Raw genomic sequence first — 23,830 nt, 5'->3', positions numbered from 1 at the left:
ATGTCATCGGCGAACCCCATTTTCTTTTTTTGAAAACCCGCAAGTTTTATGTGATCGCTAAGTACGGAGCTACTGTATCATCATATTCTGAAATCAACCTGACTGGTACTGCTTTTATTAAGAGTTTTAAGCTGCTTTGGTACACCGGGTATATCTACTTCTAGGTTACTCATCTTTGCAGCTGCTCTTGATTCGAATTCAGGGGTATTTATTTCGTCTTCTTTTCTGAAGCAATTTCGCGAAACCGTGTTTAATAACTCAGCTTCAGTGGCACTGTCATCAATAACGTCACCACTATACAGATGCCGAAAGATCACCATTGCAGAATTCGCCTTTGATTTCCAAGGCAGACTCTCAGACACATTGTGAAAGGGTCCACTCAAAAATACTACCGTGGAAACACTTCGTACTTCTTGTACACTACAGCAGACGTGGTACAGGGGATAGGTAAAACAATGTGAACACCTGTACTTAAGTGGGATTGATTTATTAACGAGGGGTTGGACTACAATGTGCTGCGATTCTTCTTGGAATACTGGCATCTAATGATTGTATACTCTCCAGTGGAATGTTATCCCGCTCTGTTCTAACCCATGTAGTTACGAGGGAGGCGCAAATCTGCTCCAGAATCTGCGCTCCTGTACCGCCACAAGGATTCGATAATGTTGAAGTCCAGGGACTGTGCTGGCCAGGGAAGACGCTGCAGTTTAGTTGCATGTCCTGATACCACCATTGTACTGTCCTGGCTGTGTGAGTGGGTGCATTATCGTCCTGAAATATGGCATCATTCTTGGGGAACAACATTTGTATTAAGGGGTGCACCTGCTCATCTAAAATGTTCACATAATCGTTGGCTGTAACACGGGCTTTGACAGTAATGATCAGACTAGCAAACTACCATGACATGGCTGCCCACACCATCACACTTCCACCTCCATGCTTAACCGTTGGAAACAAACAATCAGAATTGTATTCTTCTTTTTGTGTTCTCCAGACGTAAACCCGGACAGATGTTTGAAATAACGAGAACGTTGACTCGTCGGGCCCTATGACGTGTTTCCACTGATCAGCCGCCCAGGAATAATGCTTCTGACACAATGTTTTACGCTTTTTTGCTTTGGTTGTCGTCGCTAATGGTTTCGCTATAGCAGCTCGACCATGAATATTCGCTTTATGGAGATCTCGGTACACAGTGTCGATAGATACGGGGTCTCGAAGGTGGCTATTGAGCCCTGCGGTCACTTTAGTCTCCGTAGTTTCCTGTTGTTTTGACACAATTCGTGTTAGCGTACGACAACGTCTGTCATCTTGTAACGCCGGAAATGCATATCCTCCTATTTCTATCTATTGTACTATAAATTTTTTTCTTATTTTGTTACCTGAAGATATGACATTTCGGTGCCTTTATATATTGTAATTGTTTTACAATTTGTATATATGTATATTTATGCATTTATGTCGATGTATAATTAGTTTGTTTTGTAAATATTATTTGTATTTTTCGCTGCGTCTTGCCTAGGGAAAACTATGCTATCGAACGATTACATCGATAGGTCGTGTGGAGAACCAAAGTGTTTAGGATCTTCGGCAGTAGGAACTCGGCCGCGTGGAGCGCGGGCAGAGCTGAGTCTGGCTGGGGTAGGGCAATGGAGCAGGTGTGTTAAGTGACGCTCCCGCGAGTTGCCGCGCTTTCGGGGTTTGGCAGCATGTAATTGCGCTCGACTTGCTATTATAGTTTCTGACACGGTGTCGCGGACGGGAAGCATTAGCTGGCATCAAGAGCCCATTTCGCCTGGTGACCGTGTCGAGAAGAAGGCGCGCCAACATCCTGCTTCTGCAACAGCGACGGCCGACAATGAGTGACTGTCGCCACCTCTTCGATCGACGGCTTCAAACCTTCAATCAACCAAAAAGAAAGACTGGAAGCACGTAAAGTTTTAGAACTGTATGGCAGACCTCAGCTTTTAAAACTGTTGCATCACAAAAATACAGCAGCTTAGCATGAACCTTTGTTGCTCATTGTCCCAATTGCACTACCAAACACTGTCCCTTCCTTTTCTGGAATGAACCCGAGTGTCGTTGAAATTCAAACGCCAGCATTAAAGTAATATCATTCCATTTAACTGCTTTAATTTCAAAGTTCAGTTAAAGTATTCATAGCTGGCTACAATATTTAGATTACGCAAGCAGAAATTGAGAGTGAGAGTTTTGTTACCATATTTTAGCTTATCTGTAACTGCAGCTCGGCTTGGTACGTACTAAAATTTACTATTGTTAATTGTTCAGAATCATTTAATTCAAGTTCAAAGTTAAATCTCTTATTTCTAAATTGTGTAGATTCAAGTAGCTTTTGAAATGATTGTTGAGGTAGCCCAAGACTAACCTTATTTTACTGAATTTCGTAGTGCTTCAGAAGCAAATCTCACTATTAATTTCAGTCACTAAATTAACTTTCAATTTTTCGGTTTTATTAATTCTTTTGCTAAATTAAGTCAGAGTGTAGCGAAATTTATTACTTCTGACTAACTTTCAGTTTTCACACAACACGTGTCAACCTTCAGTTGCCATGCTTTTAGTGCTAATTATATGTGCAATAAACTTTCTTTTTCAGTTATTATAGTAGTTGTCCGTAGGACTGGCGACCGTAATTTTCCCCAAATCTCAAATATCTAATTAACGCCAATTAATTGTTAACGTGACGACCGCTTTTTCCCAAATTTCCATTAGGTACACGAGGTTTCAGTGCTAATTATATGTGCAATAACCTTTCTTTTTCAGTTATTATAGTAGTTGTCCATAGGACTGGCGACCGTAATTTTCGCCAAATCTCAAATATCTAATTAACGCCAATTAATTGTTAACGTGACGACCGCACATTTACTTTCTTTATTAATTTTACCCTTTTCTCAAAATTAATTTCCACCAATTTCATTTGCATTTTTCCTTTCATTTAGATGTAACCCTTTCCTCCCTCTTTACCGACAGATTAACTTCGGTGACGATTGCTTTTTCCCAAATTTCCATTAGGTACACGCGGTTTAATTTTTCACTGTCATTAAGGTCGATAAGTGAGGGGGAGGTTACAATCTAGTTTTGATTTGCGCCCACTATTACGTTTACACGATCATGTCTCTCCATGTTTTGTGTAGGCTGTCATGACTGTTGAAATAGTTGCTTTTGAAACATTCAATAAGTTGGCTGTCTTGGTTACTGACGCTCCAGGTAATCGGGCCCCCACAATCTGCCCTCTTTGGGACTCTGTTAGATCTTTTATTGCACGTCGACCTCGGCCTCTGAATGTGCGCTACTCGTAAACAACCTGCACTGATGCCTATTCCGTAATGAACACCCTCAGTGCAGAGCGACACGTGCTTTAGCTGCGTTGTTGACCGTCAAACACAACCATCCCATTACTTCCACTTTTCACATTATTTTGCCTATCCTCTGTATATTATATAAACAATATGTCTGTAAATTCGTAAATTATGTACGTATTGTGTTTGCATCTTTAAGGGGATACGGAATCGGATTTTGGGTTAAAAAATCGATTTTCGTTTTATTGACGTATTTTTTCCGCCAAGTTTCCTATTTAAAAAGACGTATCATACATAGCTCTACTACAATTATAACTATTTTATTTTTATATATTTGTGAGATCGGGTATTGCGCTTTATTTATACACGTCTCTCATGGCTGACCATAAACTTCTTGGCAGTACACTTATGCGACATGAATTCAAATATCCCGCTTTCCAGCGACTCTTTCTACACTATTTGTCCGAAAATGTTTCCCTCTGGTTTCCTCAAGTTTTTTTTTATTTTTTTTATTTGGCCTTTGAGTGTGTACTCAATTTAGCCATCGGCAACACATAGTGACAATGTACACATAATTGCATAAACTCATACAGAAATGCATATTTACAAGAATAAAAAGCTTAACTGTTAAAGGTTTGTACATAATGTTTTAAAAATTGAATTGAATTGAACTGGAAAATAATTAAAAGTGCCTTGGCTTACAATTCACACCAATTGTGAAATATCTTCATCAGCAAGACATATTTATAATTTATGTACACCATTAAAACCTACAGATTGTGACCAGCACTCTTGATGAAGTTAACTATCACTTTATATAGACGAACGCCTTTAGTACACAAAAGAGAAGAAGCTGATTGAGGAAGATGGTAGCCCATACTCAGCAATGTCTTCAGAAAGACCAACCGTTCACGGTCAAATTTGGGGCATATAAATAAGATGTGGTTGACATGAGCTTCTGACTCAGGATCACACTCACATGCTGGTGAACTGTAAACGTTGATCCGATGTAGATGTTGTGGGAAAGAGGCATGATTGAAGCGGAGTATGATGGTAGAAATCGTGGATCGGTCCAGATGTGTCCTCATGAACCACGGCTGTGAAGGAATCCGAGGTTGTAGCACTGCGTAATAACCGCCTTTTGTCTGTTGAGAAACGTTCCACATTTCCTGCCATTGTTGTCTTGCGTGATCCTTGACTTCACGCAAGTAATCTGTATAAGGAAGGTGCAGATCCAGGACGGTGCCTATGGTTGCCGCTTGTTTGGCCAATGCATTAACTTCATCATTATAGAGGATACCAGAGTGGGAAGGTACCCACAACAAATGGATCGTCCGGCCCGTGCGTGTGCTGCGAATATATTCAGATATCACATCCAAGATATAACTGTTGGTTGTTTTATTCCATCGACTGTACTGAATGTTTTTAAGAACGCTTTGCGAATCAGATACTATCAATATATTGGGGAAGTAAGTGCTAGAGACAAACTTAAGTGCTTCCAAAACTGCCACTGTCTCCGCCGTAAAAATAAAAGTGCTCATAGGCAGTTTGAAGGTTTTGCCGATCTGGATCTGAGGGCAGAAAAAAGTGCATCCTGTACACTCTTCTTGCGGAATTTTGGAGCCATCGGTATATACACAGAGAAAACCCGGCCATTGTGCTTGAACGAGACGATTGAAGCCAACGTTGACATTAGAACTGTCCACCCAGGTCGTACTTAAATAATGGACTGGGATCTGGGAGCAGAGCGTTTGAAGATCATATTCAAAAACAGGTAGATGCGCTGAACGTCGTATAGAATGTATGACAGGTGACCTAGTGTCAAAGCTGGCACAAACGGCTGACAGTTTATTCCTTCTGTGGGATGCAGTCCACAGTCGATAAATGCAGTCTCTACATTGATAGACGGAACTGTCCATAATGGCCACGCCTTGAATGTAGAATTTGTCCGATAACATTTGGCGCCTAATGCTCAAGGGCATCTCCCCTGCTTCTATTAAAAGGGCGTTGGTGGGCGTCGATCGCATGGCTCCAAGACAGGTACGAATGGCTCTATGTTGAAGAGTAATTTGGAGAGCTGAGTCTTTGACGCAGTGTGGTAGAATTGACAGCCATAGTCTAATCAAGATCGAATTATCCCTCGGTACATGGTGAGTAAAACACTCTGGTGAGCTCCCCACCAGACACGAGTGAGTGATCTGATTACATTTAAACCTTCTTCACACTTGGTAACGGTGGATCGGACGTGGGGCGCCCAGCTTAACCGAGAGTCAAAAATCATCCCCAGAAATCGAACGTGAGATTTTATTTGGAAGGTGTACTTGCCACAGGTAATGTGATCTTCAGTGCGAGCTGTCGTCGACTTGGAGAAGGGAACGACTGCTGATTTCTCAGCCGAGATCTCCAGCCCATTGATAGAGAGCCACTCATCGAGGTGTGCGATGGTTGTGGTTAACGCCGATTTGGCCTGAAGGTATGAAGCAGCAGTAGAATACATATATCAGCATACTGTAGGATTTTTGTGGGGGGAGTAATTATGTGTTCCAGGTCGTGCGTATATAGAGTATACAAGAGAGGACTTAAAATTGCACCTTGCTGCAAGCCCTGGGAGACGTAAAAAGGTCCGATCATGGTATCTTTGAAACGGACGTAGATCGTTCTTTGAGTAATCAGGGTACTGTTACCGTAGATCATCTGTGAAGGAATTCCGTATCCTGCCAGCTTGTCCAAGAGTATCGGTATTTGTACGTGATCATATGCACCCTTAACGTCAAGAAAAGCTGCCACTACTGTCTCTTTCGTTCGAAAGGCTGACGTGATATCCATATTAAGCAAAAACAGGTTATCCATGGTCCCTTTGCCTTTTCTGAAGCCGTATTGACTCCGAGGCAACAAATTACTTTTTTCAAGCCACCATTCTAGTCTCCTTTTTACCATTCGTTCCAGTGTTTTTGCAACACACGACGACAAGGCAATAGGTCTATAATTAGTTCCGACATTTGGATCTTTACCAATTTTGAGAATTGGAATTATTACTTGCGTCTTCCATGTTGATATGAGGTCTGTCTTCATCCAGTACTGATTAAAAATGTTCAAGAGAAAGTCTTTTGCTTCTATAGGTAGGTGTGCAAGCATAGAGTAGTGTATATGATCAATGCCAGGGCAACTGTCGCTCGATACTTTAATAGCTTTGTTCTTCTTTAGTTACGATTTGACTTTGTGACAGGATTGTTTGTAAACAGTGTGCTATATGAAAGTTGTTGTTGTCGAGTTATTTAGTATTTAGTGCTTCATTTTTTGCAGTGAAAGTGCCTAGAGCTAGAGCAAAAGTGTTTAAAAAGCGTGTGAACTGGCAAAAGGAAAGAAATCATGATTAATTAGCAAAGCAGTTCTTCATCATCACTGTTGGAAAATGTGAGTCCACTTACTACTGATTTGCCGAACGAACTTACTCCAAATGAAAACAGAGCTTCTCATAAAAAGTAAGAGATTGCAAAAGAAATATAATTTACTTGATAAAGGGAAAGAAGTTTTTGGACTCATTGATACGAGAATATTGTGCGAAGCTCTTGAAAACAGTGTGTGCTGCAATAATTGTCACGGAAACGTTTCACTGAGAGTAGAATCCCTTGTTGACCTGGCTGCCCAGTTTAATTTAACATGCAGCGTTCGTAAGTATAGCAGTAAGTTTCCAATTTCTGTTTCAGTAACTGTAAATAATAGATACAAGAAAACTGAACTTTATAGTGTAAATACTAGGTTACGTTATGGATTGCGAGCAATTGGTAAGGGCAAAGCAGCTGGTGATATGCAATGTGATGTTCCAAATCTTCCAAGTGTACCTTCAAAGTTTGATGCTTACAACTATGTACTAGGATCTGCAGTTGAAGATGTAGCACAGAAGTCAATGCAGGTAGCTGTGGAAGAAGCAGTGAAAGAAAATGATGGCAGTCGTGACCTCACAGTAGTTTTTGATGGCACGTGGCAAGAAAGGGGTCACAACTCCAACAATTGTGTTGTAACAGCAACTAGTGTTGACAGTGGCAAGGTAATGATGTTGCAACAATGTCTAAATACTGTAGATGCATAGACAGGCTGAAAAATGAAAATACTGGTGACTGTGTTGCTAATTATTATGGTAGTAGTGGTGTCATGGAGGTTGCTGGGGTGAAAAAAAATTCTCATCGCTCTTCAGAGTGGTATAATGTTCGCTATGTCAAGTATCTGGGAGATGGTGACTCTAAAGCACTCAAAGAAGTTTTGGAAAGCAAACCATATGGGAACAGTGTAAATATAAGCAAACTTGAATGTATAGGACATGTGCAGAAGAGAATAGGTACCAGGCTGAGAAGGTTAAAATCAGAAAACTAGATGATGGGAAAACCTTGCATGGCAAAGGAAGATTGACTGATTCCATAATAGACCACATTCAGAATTGCTATGGCCTTGCAATCAGACAAAATACAGGCAATCTTGAAGAAATGAGGAAAGCAGTATGGGCTTTTTATTTCCACACTGCATCCACAGATGAGCATCCAGAACATGGTTTGTGCCGCAAAGGTGAAAAGAACTGGTGTAAATACAATAGGGGACTAATAACTGGAGAGAAATACATTCACCACCACAGTTTACCATTAGCCATCATGGAAGAAGTAAAGCCCATTTTCAGGGATTTGGCTGACAGAAGTCTTCTGATGAAATGTCTTCATGGAAAAATACAGAACCCAAATGAGTGCTTGAATAGTGTGATATGGCATAATCTCCCAAAAACAGTGTTTGTCGGAATTAATACACGACATTTTGGTGTGTATGATGCTGTGGCAACCTTCGATCTTGGGAATATAACTAAATGCCAGGTCTTTCAAAAGTTGGTTTTGCGTGTTGGTATTTTGACTTTAGATCAGCACAGAGTAAGGCTTCTTGACAATATAATCAAAACATTAGTGAAAAAAGCATGACAGGTGCAGAGGGGGGCCAAAAGAAGACTTGAAGATGATTATGAAGACTGGGAAGGGGGTATTAACTATGGATCAGAAATATTTTAATCTTTTTTCTCCGTTTCCTGTAACTTTGTTTTTTACTTCTTCTAGGAACATTATCTCAACTACTGGTGAACCTATAAGTCTCAAATTTTTATGACTTAGTCACATGGTTTTCTTTTACACACTGAAACAACGATTTTTTAATTACTTGCTTTAAAAAAGACTTAAGGGTGATAATCTAGTAAAAATGATGGAAAAATTTACTTAAAAATAAATGAAAAATATCTCTGTACCAAAACATTTTGACAACAAACTGTTGTAACTCTACAGGCTTCCCGGCGAGTTCTTGACATGTCGAATAATCGGGTCTAGTGCCGGATGTTTGTGTCGCTCTGGCACAATATTTCGGCCACGTAAATCGTTGCCTTCTTCAGGTGCTATCTGAGACTGCCATATTGGAGGATCTAGTACAGTATTTATGCCCAGAGGGCGCTGCATGCTCTCTCTGCCATCCGCGCCCGCCTGGCGCTGCTTGTAATGTGTTGTCTCTTCCTCGGTGCTCCCTTGGACGTCCGCGCCCGACTTGGTCACCATCTGTGGCAGCTGTCTGAGGCCTGTCCTGTGTCGGACATTCCGTTTGCGGTCCGCACCCGCCTGGTGCTTCTCCTGAGGTTTTGGCCCTTCCCTGGTTCTCCCACGGACGTCCGCGCCCGGCTCGTCCACCATCTGTTGTCGTGACAGCTGTCTGGGGCCAGACCCGCGTTTGGCGTTCCGTTCATGGTCCGCGCCCGCTTGGCACTGCTCCTGAGGTGATGGCACTTCCCTGGTGCTCCCACAGACGTCCGCGCCCGGCTCGTCCACCATCTGTGGTCGTGACAGCTGTCTGGGGCTGGACCTGCGTTTGCCGTTCCGTTCGAGGTCCGCGCCCGCTCGGCACTGCTCCTGAGGTGATGGCACTTCCCTGGTGCTCCCACGGACGTCCGCACTCGGCTCGTCCAACATCGGTGGTCGTTACAGTTGTCTGGGGCCGGACCCGCGTTTGGCGTTCCGTTCATGGTCAGCGCCCGCTTGGCACTGCTCCTGAGGTGATGGCACTTCTCTGGTGCTCCCACGGACGTCCGCGCTCGGCTCGTCCACCATCTGTGGTCGTGACAGGTGTCTGGGGCCAGACCCGCGTTTGGCGTTCCGTTCATTGTCCGCGCCCGCTTGGCACTGCTCCTGAGGTGATGGCACTTCCCTGGTGCTCCCACAGACGTCCGGGCCGGCTCTTCCACCATCTGTGGTCGTGACAGCTGTTTGGGGCCGGACCCGCGTTTGGCGTTCCGTTCGAGGTCAGCGCCCGCTTGGCGCTGCTCCTGAGGTGATGGCACTTCTCTGGTGCTCCCACGGACGTCCGCACTCGGCTCGTCCAACATCGGTGGTCGTTACAGTTGTCTGGGGCCGGACCCGCGTTTGGCGTTCCGTTCATGGTCAGCGCCCGCTTGGCACTGCTCCTGAGGTGATGGCACTTCTCTGGTGCTCCCACGGACGTCCGCGCTCGGCTCGTCCACCATCTGTGGTCGTGACAGGTGTCTGGGGCCAGACCCGCGTTTGGCGTTCCGTTCATTCTCCGCGCCCGCTTGGCACTGCTCCTGAGGTGATGGCACTTCCCTGGTGCTCCCACAGACGTCCGGGCCGGCTCTTCCACCATCTGTGGTCGTGACATCTGTTTGGGGCCGGACCCGCGTGTGGCGTTCCGTTCGAGGTCAGCGCCCGCTTGGCGCTGCTCCTGAGGTGATGGCACTTCTCTGGTGCTCCCACGGACGTCCGCACTCTGCTCGTCCAACATCGGTGGTCGTTACAGTTGTCTGGGGCCGGACCCGCGTTTGGCGTTCCGTTCATGGTCAGCGCCCGCTTGGCACTGCTCCTGAGGTGATGGCACTTCTCTGGTGCTCCCACGGACGTCCGCGCTCGGCTCGTCCACCATCTGTGGTGGTGACATCTGTTTGGGGCCGGACCCGCGTTTGGCGTTCCGTTCGAGGTCCGCGCCCGCTTGGCGCTGCTCCTGAGGTGATGTCACTTCTCTGGTGCTCCCACGGACGTCCGCACTCGGCTCGTCCAACATCGGTGGTCGTTACAGTTGTCTGGGGCCGGACCCGCGTTTGGCGTTCCGTTCATGGTCCGCGCCCGCTTGGCACTGCTCCTGAGGTGATGGCACTTCCCTGGTGCTCCCACGGACGTCCGCGCCCGGCTCGTCCACCATCTGTGGTCGTGACAGCTGTCTGGGGCTGGACCTGCGTTTGCCGTTCCGTTCGAGGTCCGCGCCCGCTCGGCACTGCTCCTGAGGTGATGCCACTTCCCTGGTGCTCCCACGGACGTCCGCACTCGGCTCGTCCAACATCGGTGGTCGTTACAGTTGTCTGGGGCCGGACCCGCGTTTGGCGTTCCGTTCATGGTCAGCGCCCGCTTGGCACTGCTCCTGAGGTGATGGCACTTCTCTGGTGCTCCCACGGACGTCCGCGCTCGGCTCGTCCACCATCTGTGGTCGTGACAGGTGTCTGGGGCCAGACCCGCGTTTTGCATTCCGTTCATTCTCCGCGCCCGCTTGGCACTGCTCCTGAGGTGATGGCACTTCCCTGGTGCTCCCACAGACGTCCGGGCCGGCTCTTCCACCATCTGTGGTCGTGACATCTGTTTGGGGCCGGACCCGCGTGTGGCGTTCCGTTCGAGGTCAGCGCCCGCTTGGCGCTGCTCCTGAGGTGATGGCACTTCTCTGGTGCTCCCACGGACGTCCGCACTCTGCTCGTCCAACATCGGTGGTCGTTACAGTTGTCTGGGGCCGGACCCGCGTTTGGCGTTCCGTTCATGGTCAGCGCCCGCTTGGCACTGCTCCTGAGGTGATGGCACTTCTCTGGTGCTCCCACGGACGTCCGCGCTCGGCTCGTCCACCATGTGTGGTGGTGACATCTGTTTGGGGCCGGACCCGCGTTTGGCGTTCCGTTCGAGGTCCGCGCCCGCTTGGCGCTGCTCCTGAGGTGATGTCACCTCTCTGGTGCTCCCACGGACGTCCGCACTCGGCTCGTCCAACATCGGTGGTCGTTACAGTTGTCTGGGGCCGGACCCGCGTTTGGCGTTCCGTTCATGGTCAGCGCCCGCTTGGCACTGCTCCTGAGGTGATGGCACTTCTCTGGTGCTCCCACGGACGTCCGCGCTCGGCTCGTCCACCATCTGTGGTCGTGACAGGTGTCTGGGGCCAGACCCGCGTTTGGCGTTCCGTTCATTGTCCGCGCCCGCTTGGCACTGCTCCTGAGGTGATGGCACTTCGCTGGTGCTCCCACAGACGTCCGGGCCGGCTCTTCCACCATCTGTGGTCGTGACAGCTGTTTGGGGCCGGACCCGCGTTTGGCGTTCCGTTCGAGGTCAGCGCCCGCTTGGCGCTGCTCCTGAGGTGATGGCACTTCTCTGGTGCTCCCACGGACGTCCGCACTCGGCTCGTCCAACATCGGTGGTCGTTACAGTTGTCTGGGGCCGGACCCGCGTTTGGCGTTCCGTTCATGGTCAGCGCCCGCTTGGCACTGCTCCTGAGGTGATGGCACTTCTCTGGTGCTCCCACGGACGTCCGCGCTCGGCTCGTCCACCATCTGTGGTCGTGACAGGTGTCTGGGGCCAGACCCGCCTTTGGCGTTCCTTTCATTGTCCGCGCCCGCTTGGCACTGCTCCTGAGGTGATGGCACTTCCCTGGTGCTCCCACAGACGTCCGGGCCGGCTCTTCCACCATCTGTGGTCGTGACAGCTGTTTGGGGCCGGACCCGCGTTTGGCGTTCCGTTCGAGGTCAGCGCCCGCTTGGCGCTGCTCCTGAGGTGATGGCACTTCTCTGGTGCTCCCACGGACGTCCGCACTCGGCTCGTCCAACATCGGTGGTCGTTACAGTTGTCTGGGGCCGGACCCGCGTTTGGCGTTCCGTTCATGGTCAGCGCCCGCTTGGCACTGCTCCTGAGGTGATGGCACTTCTCTGGTGCTCCCACGGACGTCCGCGCTCGGCTCGTCCACCATCTGTGGTCGTGACAGGTGTCTGGGGCCAGACCCGCGTTTGGCGTTCCGTTCATGGTCAGCGCCCGCTTGGCACTGCTCCTGAGGTGATGGCACTCCCCTGGTGCTCCCACAGATGTCCGGGCCGGCTCTTCCACCATCTGTGGTGGTGACATCTGTTTGGGGCCGGACCCGCGTTTGGCGTTCCGTTCGAGGTCAGCGCCCGCTTGGCGCTGCTCCTGAGGTGATGTCACTTCTCTGGTGCTCCCACGGACGTCCGCACTCGGCTCGTCCAACATCGGTGGTCGTTACAGTTGTCTGGGGCCGGACCCGCGTTTGGCGTTCCGTTCATTGTCAGCGCCCGCTTGGCACTGCTCCTGAGGTGATGGCACTTCTCTGGTGCTCCCACGGACGTCCGCGCTCGGCTCGTCCACCATCTGTGGTCGTGACAGGTGTCTGGGGCCAGACCCGCGTTTGGCGTTCCGTTCATTGTCCGCGCCCGCTTGGCACTGCTCCTGAGGTGATGGCACTGCTCTGGTGCTCCCACTGATGTCCGCGCTCGGCTCGTCCACCATCTGTGGTCGTGACAGCTGTCTGGGGCGGACCCGCGTTTGGCGTTCGGTTCATGGTCAGCGCCCGCTTGGCACTGCTCCTGAGGTGATGGCACTTCTCTGGTGCTCCCACGGACGTCCGCGCTCGGCTCGTCCACCATCTGTGGTCGTGACAGGTGTCTGGGGCCAGACCCGCGTTTGGCGTTCCGTTCATTGTCCGCGCCCGCTTGGCACTGCTCCTGAGGTGATGGCACTGCTCTGGTGCTCCCACTGATGTCCGCGCTCGGCTCGTCCACCATCTGTGGTCGTGACAGCTGTCTGGGGAGGACCCGCGTTTGGCGTTCGGTTCATTGTCCGCGCCCGCTTGTCACTGCTGCTGAGGTGATGGCACTTCCCTGGTGCTCCCACAGACGTCCGCGCTCGGCTCATCCACCATCTGTGGTCGTGACAGCTGTCTGGGGCCGGACCCGCGTTTGGCGTTCCGTTCGAGGTCCGCGCCCACTTGGCGCTGTTCCTGAGGTGATGGCACTTCTCTGGTGCTCCCACGGACGTCCGCGCCCGGCTCGTCCTCCATCTGTGGTCGTGTTAGCTGTATGGGGCCGGACCCGCGTTTGGTGTTCCGTTCATGGTCCGCGCCCCCTTGGCGCTGCTCCCTAGGTGATGGCACTTCCCTGGTGCTCCCACAGACGTCCGCGCCCGGCTCGTCCACCATCTGTGGTCGTGACAGCTGTCAGGGGCCGGAACCGCGTTTGGCGTTCTGTTCGTGGTCCGCGGCGGCCTGGCGCTGCTCCTGAGGCGTTGGTACTTCCCTGGTGCTCCGACGGTCGTACGCGCGCGGTTCGTCCATCATCTGCGGTCGTGGCGGCTGTCAGTGTCGCGTCCCGCGTCGGCAGTCTCAGGTAGCACCTGAAGAAGGCAACGAGTTACGCGGCCGAAATATTGTGCCAGAGCGACACAAACATCCTGCAGTAGACCCGATTATTCGACATGTCAACAAACGGTTGTTACAATATTGTTATAACATATCAATGCACATACAGCAAAAATTTTATCTCTCTGTCTCCAGCAGTTTGTGAGAAAATGTTCCCTATAGTGGGCGTATTTTAACTTTCCGTATCCCCTTAACGTGATGTTTGTCATTAAATCGTTTTCTTTGAGGTAATCAATAATAGTAATTAACAATAATAATAAATGCAGCTGTGGGATTAAGAAGTGCCTGGTGAGCAGCTGCACCTTGTGCATGTGTGCTGCAGGTACAGGACCGCGAGCGCTCGCAGGTCCCGCAGCCGCGCCGTCAGCCGCTGGTCGGTGGACGACGGATACGTCACCGGTAACGACGAGGGCAGCGACGAGGCCGGCGACGACGAGGCGGTGTACCCCAGGCGCACCAGCGCCGCGGGCGCCATGGCCGGGCTCGACTTCATCCTCACCACCGACGAGCAAGACGTCGACGCCTCCTGCCGCTGGCCCGTCCAGGGCTTCAAGGCACCGACCCATTTATTTCCGTAGAAACTACAGCAAATACAGAATGCACAGTAACGCAGCTGAACAGAGCTACGTGTTATCATTTTATCACACGGTCACATTGTTGTTAGGCACTTCTGTGAACGACGAATAAGCGGCTGCATGCTGGATTTACGAAAACCTGAACTTGTTCAGACGAGGCACTGGCTTACACCTTTGAGAATAGCAACTGGGTCTGGAGAAGCCCACGCATGCGCGTCCCAAGGAACTACATAGTAATCCGGAATAACACCGCCTTTGCAATATCGTATTTATCCAACGACACCGGGCAACTGACTTTCAAGTAAAACGTCTCAACTCTACGGCAACATACTGGGTGATCAAAAAGTCAGTATAAATTTGAAAACTGAATGAATCACGGAATAATGTAGTCAGAGACGTAAAAATTGACACACATGCTTGGAATGACATGGGGTTTTATTAGAACAAAAAAAAAAAACAAGTTCATAAAATTTCTGACAGATGGCGCTGGACAGCAAAACGTCACTGCGCATGACAATCGTCATGCTTGGCCTCCCAGGTTCCCAGACCTCAGTCCGTGCGATTATTGGCTTTGGGGTTACCTGCAGTCGCAAGTGTATCGTGATCGACCGACATCTCTAGGGATGCTGAAAGACAACATCCGACGCCAATGCCTCACCATAACTCCAGACATGCTTTACAGTGCTGTTCACAACATTATTCCTCGACTATAGCTATTGTTGAGGAATGATGGTGGACATATTGAGCATTTCCTGTAAAGAACATCATCTTTGCTTTGGCTTACTTTGTTATGCTAATTATTGGTATTCTGATCAGGTGAAGCGCCATCTGTCGGACATTTTTTGAACTTTTGTATTTTTTGGTTCTAATAAACCCCCATGTCATTCCAAGCATGTGTGTCAACTTGTACCTCTCTATCTACATTATTCCGTCATTTATTCAGTTTTCAAATTTATACTGACTTTTTGATCACTCGGTAGATTGAAGAGGCAAAGAAGCTGGTACACCTGCCTATTATCGCGTAGGCCCCCGCGAGCACGCAGAAGTGCCTCGACACCACAGGGCATGGACTCGACTAATGTCTGAAGTAGTTCAAAAATGGCTCTGAGCACTATGGGACTTAACTTCTGAGGTCATCAGTCCCCTAGAACTTAGAACTACCTAAACCCAACTAACCTAAGGACATCACACACATCCATGCCCGAGCCAGGATTCGAACCTGCGACCGTAGCGGCCGCGCTCTGAAGTAGTGCCGGAGGGAATTGACGCCATGAATCCCGCAGGGCTGTTCAAAAATCATTAAGAGTACGAGGGGTGGAGATCTGAACAGCACGTCGCAAGGCATCCCTGATATGTTCCATAATGCTCATGTCTGGGGAGTTTGCTGGCCAGCGCAAGTGTTTAAACTTAGAAGAGTGTTCCTGGAGACACTCTGTAGCACTTATAGACATGTGGGATGTTGCATTTCCCTGCTGGAATTGCCGCTGTCCGTCGGAATGCACAATGCACATGAATGGATGCAGGTGATCAGACAGAGTGATTACGTACGTGTCACCTGTCAGAGTCGTGTCTCGACGTATCAGGGGTTCCATATCACTCCAACTGCACACGCCCCACACCATTATAGAGCCTCCACCAGCTTGAAAAGCCTCCTGCTGACATGCAGGGTCCATGGACTCATGAAGTTGTCTCCATACCCGTACACGTCGATCCGCTCGATACAATTTGAAACGAGATTCGTCCGACCAGGCAACATGTTTCGAGTCATCAACAGTCCAAGGTCAGTGTTCACGGGCCCAGTCGAGGCGTAAAGCTTTGTGTTGTGCAGTCACTGCAGTCACCAAGGCTACACAAATGGACCTTCGGCTCCTAAAGCCCACATCGATGATGTTCCGTTGAATGGTTCGCACGCTGTTGATTACCAGCACTGAAATCCACAGCAATTTGCGAAAGGGTTGCGCTTCCGCCACGTTGAACGATTCTCTTCAGTCGTCGTTGGTCCAGTTGTTGCAGGCTCTTTTTCGGCCGCAGTGATGTCAGAGATTTGATGTTTTAGAGGATTACAGATATTCATGGTACACTTGTGAAATGGTCGAACGGGGAAATCCGCACTTTATCGCTACCTCGGATATGCCGTGTCCCATCGATCGTGCGCCGACTATAACACCACGTTCAAAGTTACTTAAATCTTGAAAAAATGGTTCAAATGGCTCTGAGCACTATGGGACTCAACTGCTGAGGTCATTAGTTCCCTGGAACTTAGAACTAGTTAAACCTAACTAACCTAAGGACATCACAAACATCCATGCCCGAGGCAGGATTCGAACCTGCGACCGTAGCGGTCCTGCGGTTCCAGACTGCAGCGCCTTGAACTGCACGACCACTTCGGCCGGCCTTAAATCTCGACAACCTGCCAGTGTAGCAGCAGTAATCAATCTAACATATGCTACAGGCACTTGTCGTCTTATACAGGGTGGTCCACTGATCGTGACCGGGCCAAATATCTCACGAAATAAGCGTCAAACGAAAAAAACTACAAAGAGCGAAACTCGTCTAGCTTGAGGGGGAAACCAGATGGCGATATGGTTGGCCTGCTAGACGGCGCTGCCATAGGTCAAACGGATATCAACAACGTTTTTTTTTTAATAGGAACCCCCATTTTTTATTACATATTCGCGTGGTACGTAAAGAAATATAAATGTTTTAGTTGGACCACTTTTTTCGCTTTGTGATAGATGGCGCTGTAATAGTCACAAACGTATAACTACGTGGTATCACGGAACATTCCGACAGTGCGGACGGTATTTGCTTCGTGATACATTACCCCTGTTAAAATGGACCGTTTACCAATTGCGGGAAAGGTCGATATCGTGTTGATTTATGGCTATTCTGATCAAAATGCCCAACGGGCGTGTGCTATGCATGCTGCTCGGTATCTTGGACGACATCATCCAAGTGTCGATACCGTTTGCCGGATAGTTACGTTATTTAAGGAAATAGGAAGTGCTGAGCCACATCTTAAACGTCAACCACGACCTGCAACAAATGATGATGCCCAAGTAGGTATTTTAGCTGCTGTCGCGGCTAATCCGCACATCAGTAGCAGACAAATTGCGCGAAAATCGGGAATCTCAAAAACGTCGGTGTTGAGAATGCTACATCAACATCGATTGCACCCGTACCATATTTCTATGCAACAGGAATTGCATGACGACGACTTTGAACGTCGTGTACCGTTCTGCCACTGGGCACAAGAGAAATTACGGGACGATGACAGATTTTTTGCACGCATTCTATTTAGCGACGAAGCGTCATTCACCAACAGCGGTAACGTAAACCGGCGTAATAGGCACTATATGGCAACGGAAAATCCACGATGGCTGTGACAAGTGGAACATCAGCGACCTTGGCGGGTTAATGTATGGTGCGGCATTATCGGAGGAAGGATAATTGGCCCCCATTTTATCGATGGCAATCTAAATGGCGCAATGTATACTGATTTCCTACGTAATTTTCTACCGATATTAATACAAGATGTTGCACTGCACGACAGAATGACAATGTACTTCCAACATGATGGATGTTCGGCACATAGCTCGCTTGCGGTTGAAGCGGTATTGAACAGCGTATTTCATGACAGGTGGATTGGTCGTCGAAGCACCATACCGTGGCCCGCACGTTCACCGGATCTGACGTCCCTGGATTTCTTTCTGTGGGGAAAGTTGAAGGATATTTGCTATCGTGATCCACCGACAACGCCTGACAACATGCGTCAGCGCATTATCAGTGCATGTGCGAACATTACGGAAGGCGAACTACTCGCAGTTGAGAGGAATGTCGTTAAACGTATTGTCAAATGCATTGAGGTTGACGGACATCATTTTGAGCATTTATTGCATTAATGTGGTATTTACAGGTAATCACACTGTAACAGCATGGGTTCTCAGAAATGATAAGTTCACAAATGTACATGTATCACATTGGAACAACCGAAATAAAATGTTCAAACGTACCTACGTTCTGTATTTTAATTTAAAAAAACCTACCAGTTACCAACTGTTCGTATAAAATTGTGAGCCATATGTTTGTGACTATTACAGCGCCATCTATGACAAAACGAAAAAAAGTGGTCCAACTAAAACATTAATATTTCTTTACCTACTATACGAATATGTAATAAAAAATGGGGGTTCCTATTTAAAAAAACGCAATTGATATCCGTTTGACCTATGGCAGCGCCGTGTAGCGGGCTAACCATAGCGCCACCTGGTTTCCCCCTTCAAGGCAGACAAGTTTCGTTCTTTGTAGTTTTTTTCGTTTGACGCTTATTTCGTGAGATATTTGGCCCGGTCACTATCAATGGATCACCCTGTATAGACGTTGCCGACGGCAGCGCCGTTCTCTACCTGTTTACATACCGCTGTATTAGAATACGTTTGTCTATACCAGTTTCTTTGGCGCTTCAGTGTAGATAATGGATGTACGAGTGCAGGTTGTAGACATATAGTTGACGAAATATAGAAATTTGGGTCTGACCTCAAGGTGTTCTCGGATAGGCTAATGGTAAGGCGAGCGCTCGCAATAAGCGGAAAATCCGGGTTCGAGTGGCGGTAAAGCACAAATTTTCATTGTCGTCATTCCGTTATATAGCTGATAGTAGTTCGTATTCGCAAACTGCGAATAAATGTCATGTAAATCTTCAGGTTTTGGCGGCGCAAAGACTGTTCCATTAAGTTTCGGGTGTGCAGCCGCAAGAAATCTGCTTCTTCTAATATTTCGGCTGTATACCGTCCAGCCATCTTCAGCTGGAGCGGCAGTCTTGCGGCTCACTCTGAAGATGGCTGGACGGTATACAGCCGAAATATTAGAAGGAGATTTCTTGCGGCTGCACGCCCGAAACTTAATGGAACATTTCATGTAAATTATTCCTCCTGCTCCCTGTGGTATTTTCTTAGGCTGATCAATTTGTACATCGACTCGGAGGGTTTGAACTGATCCATCTGACGTGTCGATCGATCCCACGACGTCAGCGTTCCATTGAGTACGACTTGAAGAATGAAGGTCGTAGTTTCTATAGCCGAGTCGCATCCTTCTATAAGTGACAAATATCTCTGCCCCATTAGCGGACGAAAAATCAGATCCGTCGCAGCACGATTCGTCGTTTGAAACTACTTACACCCTCGCTATGTATTTTTATTTGCCTAAACATTATTTTACGTCAACCTGTCTGTGTTTACGTGACTTCCCGCCGTTTAACCGATGCACCTTTGACTGTTGCAATCTTAACTTATCCTTTTTGTCAATATAACACCACACAAGTGGAGTCAGTCTTCCTGTGTTGTCCGCAGCTCGTGGTCGTGCGGTAGCGTTCTCCCTTCCCACGCCCGGGTTCCCGGCTTCGATTCCCGACGGGGTCAGGGATTTTCTCTGCCTCGTGATGACTGGGTGTTGTGTGATGTCCTTAGGTTAGTTAGGTTTAAGTAGTTCTAAGGTCTAGGGGACTGATGACCATAGATGTTAAGTCCCATAGTGCTCAGAGCCATTTGAACCTTCCTGTGTTGGTTAGTTTGTTGATTTGGGGGAGGGAACCAACAGCGAGGTCCTCGGTTCCATCGGATGGGGAAGGAAGTCGCCCGTGCCCCGAAGAAACCATCCCGGCATTTGCATGAAGCGACTTAGGGAAATCACGGAAAACGTCTTTCAGGATGGCCGGACGCGTGTTTGAACCTGTTCTTGTGTTAATAAGTGGCTTGATCTATCGGCCACGATGTATAGCACCTATCAGAAAGTCATCTTCGACCTCATTTTCGGTGAAACTAACAGGAACCCCTGCCTCAGGCGGGGGGTAGAGGCTGTGGTGGCACGTACGTCCCAGTACTCGTTTAACGATCTGCCAGGTTGCCTGCTGCTCGCATTGTCTTTTCTTCCATTGCAGCAACTTCTCGATTCGTGACCCTGTACCCCACAATTGTAGCAAATTTATTTCTGCTTACAGTCTTTTCGTTTGTGACCAGGCTTCTTAGATCAGTAACATTCACCATTTGCGTTGAATAAGCTACTCTCTCCTTTTCGCATATCATTCGGCCGTCTTAGTGCTTCCTTAAAGCCAACAGCTGCTTGTACTGTTGCTGAAAGCTATTATATAGCGCTATTTGGACTACTTTACTTAGTTCCTCCCCGCACAACCCATGGATGAATGTGTCTAAATCTCTCTGATCGGCTTCAAACACCTGTATGCGGTTCTTGTTCTCGGCTTCTATCAACTCGTATATTTCAGCGTTAACGCTTCGAATTCTGTCGGCAAACTGCTCAGTAAATTCGTTTAGTCGCATCCGCAGACTATGAAGTTGTTCTCAGTAGAAACTGAGAGAAATTTTTCGTTTGAATCTCTGAACAACTGTCGCTTAGAATTCATTTTAATCTGACTTCACGCTAGTGGACTCCTCGCTAATGAAACCTTGTACGCCTCCCTGAATTCTTAATTTAGCAACTGATAATCTATCGAATCAGTCCATGAATCCAACAAGGCACCTCCTTCAAGTTTTCGAAAGAATTTTTTTTTACTTCTTCCTCTGTTTTCCTACTAAACCCCGGTATTGTTGGGAATAATGAGAAATTCTTCATAGGACCATCACTTCTAGAGCTATTATTTGATCAGTCATGTTGAAGGCTGCCCTCACTTATCACTGTTTTTTTTTCCACTGAATTTCGTTTCGAAAATCGTTTATGACGGTTTGGAGATCGGCCGCGTTACTAGCATTAGATTCTGAAACTTCGTGGCAGATTAAAACTGTGTGCCGGACCGAGACTTGAATTCAGGATCTTTGCCTTTCGCGGGCAAGTGCTCTACCAACTGAGCTACCGAAGCACGACTCACGCCTCGTCCTCACATCTTTACTTCCACAAGTACCTCGTCTCCTATTTCCAAATTTCACAGAAGCTCTCCTGCGAACCTTGCAGAACCAGCGCTCCTGGAAGAAAGGATACTGCGGAGACATGGCTTAGCCAGAGCCTGGGGAATGTTTCGAGAACGTGATTTTCACTCTGCAGCGGAGTGTGCGCTGATATGAAACTTCCTGGCAGATTAAAACTGCGTGCCGGACTGAGACTCGAACTCGGGACCTTTGCCTTTCGCGGGCAAGTGCTCTACCAACTGAGCTATCCTAGCACGACTCATGCCCCCTTCTCACAGCTTTACTTCCACCAGTACCTCGTCTCCTACTTTCCAAACTTCACAGAAGCTCTCCTGCGAACCTTGCAGAACTAGCACCCGTGGAAGAAAGGCAAAGGTCCCGAGTTCGAGTCTCGGTCCGGCACACAGTTTTAATCTGCCAGGAAGTTTCATATCAGCGCACACTCCGCCGCAGAGTGAAAATCTCATTCCACGATTAGATTCTGTCGTACAGATTAATATACGCCGACAAATCCACTCTAGTACAGTAACCTGAATTCCAGCGTTGGACGACCTCGTGTTGTCGGATGACGTCGAAGCTCCTGCAGATGCTGCTGCTGTTTTTCCATGGGAAGACGGAAGGAACTTGGAATTCTCGAGAATTCACACATCGCTGCACCTCCTCAGGACTGTAGGATTTCCTTAATTGATGCCCACGCTGAAACCACTTCTATGAGGCAATTACGGGTGTTGTGCCCACGACTGAGGACCTCCTTTGGTATTTGTCAGGATTATCCAGGCACCTGATCCATAGCATACATAAATACGCGACACCGAGTCACTAACTTCCATCACTTTATTTCCTTAAGAACACTTGCACTGATCAGCCACAACACTACGACCACCTACCTAATAGATGGTGTGCCCAACTTTGGCCCGGATAACAGCGGCGACACGTCGTGGGATGGAAGCAATGTTGGCTTGGTACGTCGCTGGAGGGACTCGGCACCATAACTGCACTCACAAACCACCTAATTACCCTAAATTCCGGGGAGAGGCGCGATGATCGCTGACGACACGTTCAATCACACAACAGGTGTGTTCCATCGGGTTGGGGGGAGGGAGGGGGGGCAACAAATCAATTGGACACTGCCACTGTATTCCTCGAACCACTACATCAAGCTCCTGGCCTTGTGACATAGCGCATTATCTTGCTGAAAAATGCCACTGCAGTCGGGAAACACGATCGTCATGAAGTGGTGTACGAGGTCTGCCACCAGTGTACCCTGGTAATCGTGGTGCCTTGCACGAGCTCTACTGGACCCACGGGTGACCACGTGAATGTTCCCCAGAGCATAATAGAGCTTCTGTAAAGTTTGGAAGGTAGGAGACGAGATACTGGCAGAAGTAAAGCTGTGAGTACCGGGCGTGAGTCGTGCTTCGGTAGCTCAGATGGTAGAGCACTTGCCCGCGAAAGGCAAAGGTCCCGAGTTCGAGTCTCGGTCGGGCACACAGTTTTAATCTGCCAGGAAGTTTCATATCAGCGCACACTCCGCTGCAGAGTGAAAATCTCATTCTGGAAACATCCCTCAGACTGTGGCTAAGCCATGTCTCCGCAATATCCTTTCTTTCAGAAGTGTAGTTCTGCATGGTTCGCAGGAGAGCTTCTGTAAAGTTTGGAAGGTAGAAGACGAGATACTGGCAGAAGTAAAGCTGTGAGTACAGGGCGTGAGTTGTGCTTCGGTAGCTCAGATGGTAGAGCACTTGCCGGCGAAAGGCAAAGGTCCCGAGTTCGAGTCTCGGTCGGGCACACAGTTTTAATCTGCCAGGAAGTTTCATATCAGCGCACACTCCGCTGCAGAGTGAAAATCTCATTCTGGAAACATCCCTCAGACTGTGGCTAAGCCATGTCTCCGCAATATCCTTTCTTTCAGAAGTGTAGTTCTGCATGGTTCGCAGGAGAGCTTCTGTAAAGTTTGGAAGGTAGAAGACGAGATACTGGCAGAAGTAAAGCTGTGAGTACAGGGCGTGAGTCGTGCTTCGGTAGCTCAGATGGTAGAGCACTTGCCCGCAAAAGTCAAAGGTCCCGAGTTCGAGTCTCGGTCGGGCACACAGTTTTAATCTGCCAGGAAGTTTCATAATAGAGCTTGTCTGCATCTCACAGTACATGTCAAGGTGCTGTTCCCCTGGAAGACGAAGGACTTGCGCCCTTCCATCGGCATGATGAGAAATTATCGCGATTAATTAGACCACGCAATGCTCTGACACTGCACCAACGTCCAGTCCGATGGTTCACGTGCCCATTTCAGTCATAGTGGCCGATGGTGTGGTGTTAAGATTGGCACATGTGTGGGTCGTCAGCTGTGGTGGCCCATCGTCAGGAGTGTTCAGACACACTTCTACTTGGCGCAGCATTAAAGTCTGACGTTAGTTCCGCCACAGTTCGCCGCCTGTCCTGTTTTACCAGTCTGCCCAGCCTACGACGTCCGACATCTATAACGAGGGGTGACCGCCCAACACCACGACGCATGGGTGTGGTTTCACCTCGGTTTCGCCACGTGCTGAAGACACACACC

The 23,830-nt window shown here is 48.5% G+C and overlaps 1 protein-coding gene across 1 annotated transcript in view; it reads left to right on the top strand.

The window, feature by feature from the left end:
• LOC126263228 (pickpocket protein 28-like) overlaps positions 1-23,830 on the top strand; it is a 200,097-nt gene that overhangs the window by 91,579 nt on the left and 84,688 nt on the right. The window contains exon 6 of the mRNA XM_049960311.1: positions 14,110-14,341. Within this exon, the coding sequence (XP_049816268.1) occupies positions 14,110-14,341 (232 nt within the window). The remainder of the gene's footprint in view (positions 1-14,109; positions 14,342-23,830) is intronic.

This window comes from Schistocerca nitens, chromosome 6 (genome assembly GCF_023898315.1).
Source record: "Schistocerca nitens isolate TAMUIC-IGC-003100 chromosome 6, iqSchNite1.1, whole genome shotgun sequence".
In the NCBI taxonomy this organism is placed as follows: domain Eukaryota; kingdom Metazoa; phylum Arthropoda; class Insecta; order Orthoptera; family Acrididae; genus Schistocerca; species Schistocerca nitens.
This window is presented reverse-complemented; position numbering and strand designations above follow the sequence as displayed.